The following is a 916-nucleotide window of genomic DNA, read 5'->3' as shown; positions in this document are numbered from 1 at the left end:
TTGTTGTTGTTGTTGTTGTTGTTGTTGTTGTTGTTGTGTGGCGTGGTGTTTCAGTTCTGCAGCGCCTCACTGAAACTCTGTAGTGTAACTATGAGGTCTCATGACTTGTCTCTTGTCTGTGTGTTCAGGCCATGGTGGCGTGTTACCCGGGAAACGGCGCCGGTTACGTCAAACACGTGGACAACCCCAACTCTGACGGACGCTGCATCACCTGCATCTACTACCTCAACAAGAACTGGAACGCCACGGTGCGTTTAGGGACCCGACTCTGATCTGATATTCACATTCTGTCTGTCTGAGGTCGACGTGACCTCTGACCTGCAGTTACTCGTTTGTTATTCAGGTTCAGGAATTGAAAGACGCGATTACAGTTCAGATTTGGAAACTTCCTGTCTGACGGGAAAAAGGAAAAAGTTTATGACTTTGATCCGTTTGTAAAACACATGATGATGATATTGATTTAAACAGTTTGATGATGTCAGACTGACAGAAATCACAGACACTCTCTTAAAAGCTTTGATCAATGAAGTCATGATGCAGAAGGAACGACGCTAAAAAATAAAATAAAAGATTTGGTGTCTGTGTTTAATCTTAAATTTGATAATAATCTCCAGATGTCACATCAAGAACATCTGGCTTTGTAAAGTAGTTCCCTCTGATGTGACAATCAGCTGACCTGTGTTGTTGTTGTTGTTGTTGTGTATCAGGAGCACGGTGGCGTCCTCAGGATCTTTCCTGAAGGGAAATCCTACGTGGCCGACATCAAACCGCTTTTTGACCGGCTGCTCTTCTTCTGGTCCGACCGCAGGAACCCGCACGAGGTGCAGCCCTCCTACTCCACCAGGTAACCAATCAGTCAACCGACCGACCAATCAATCAATCAGCCCATTAATCAGTCAGTTGCTGATCCTGACCA

General features: G+C 45.4%; 1 protein-coding gene across 1 annotated transcript; it reads left to right on the top strand.

The window, feature by feature from the left end:
- Nucleotides 1-89: 89 nt before the first annotated feature.
- LOC111666791 (prolyl hydroxylase EGLN3-like) lies at nucleotides 90-895 on the top strand. The gene is made up of 2 exons (XM_023422307.2): nucleotides 90-248; nucleotides 708-895. The coding sequence occupies exons 1-2, from the start codon at nucleotides 132-134 to the stop codon at nucleotides 846-848; spliced, it is 258 nt and encodes an 85-aa protein (XP_023278075.1). The 5' UTR covers nucleotides 90-131; the 3' UTR covers nucleotides 849-895.
- The last annotated feature ends 21 nt before the right edge of the window (nucleotides 896-916 follow it).

The sequence above is a fragment of the Seriola lalandi genome, unplaced genomic scaffold, assembly GCF_002814215.2.
Source record: "Seriola lalandi dorsalis isolate HSWRI2012SDOR001 ecotype SW California unplaced genomic scaffold, Sedor1 jcf7180001960337, whole genome shotgun sequence".
In the NCBI taxonomy this organism is placed as follows: Eukaryota; Metazoa; Chordata; class Actinopteri; order Carangiformes; family Carangidae; genus Seriola; species Seriola lalandi.
Note: the sequence above shows the minus strand (reverse complement) of the source record. Positions and strands in the feature narration are given on the sequence as shown.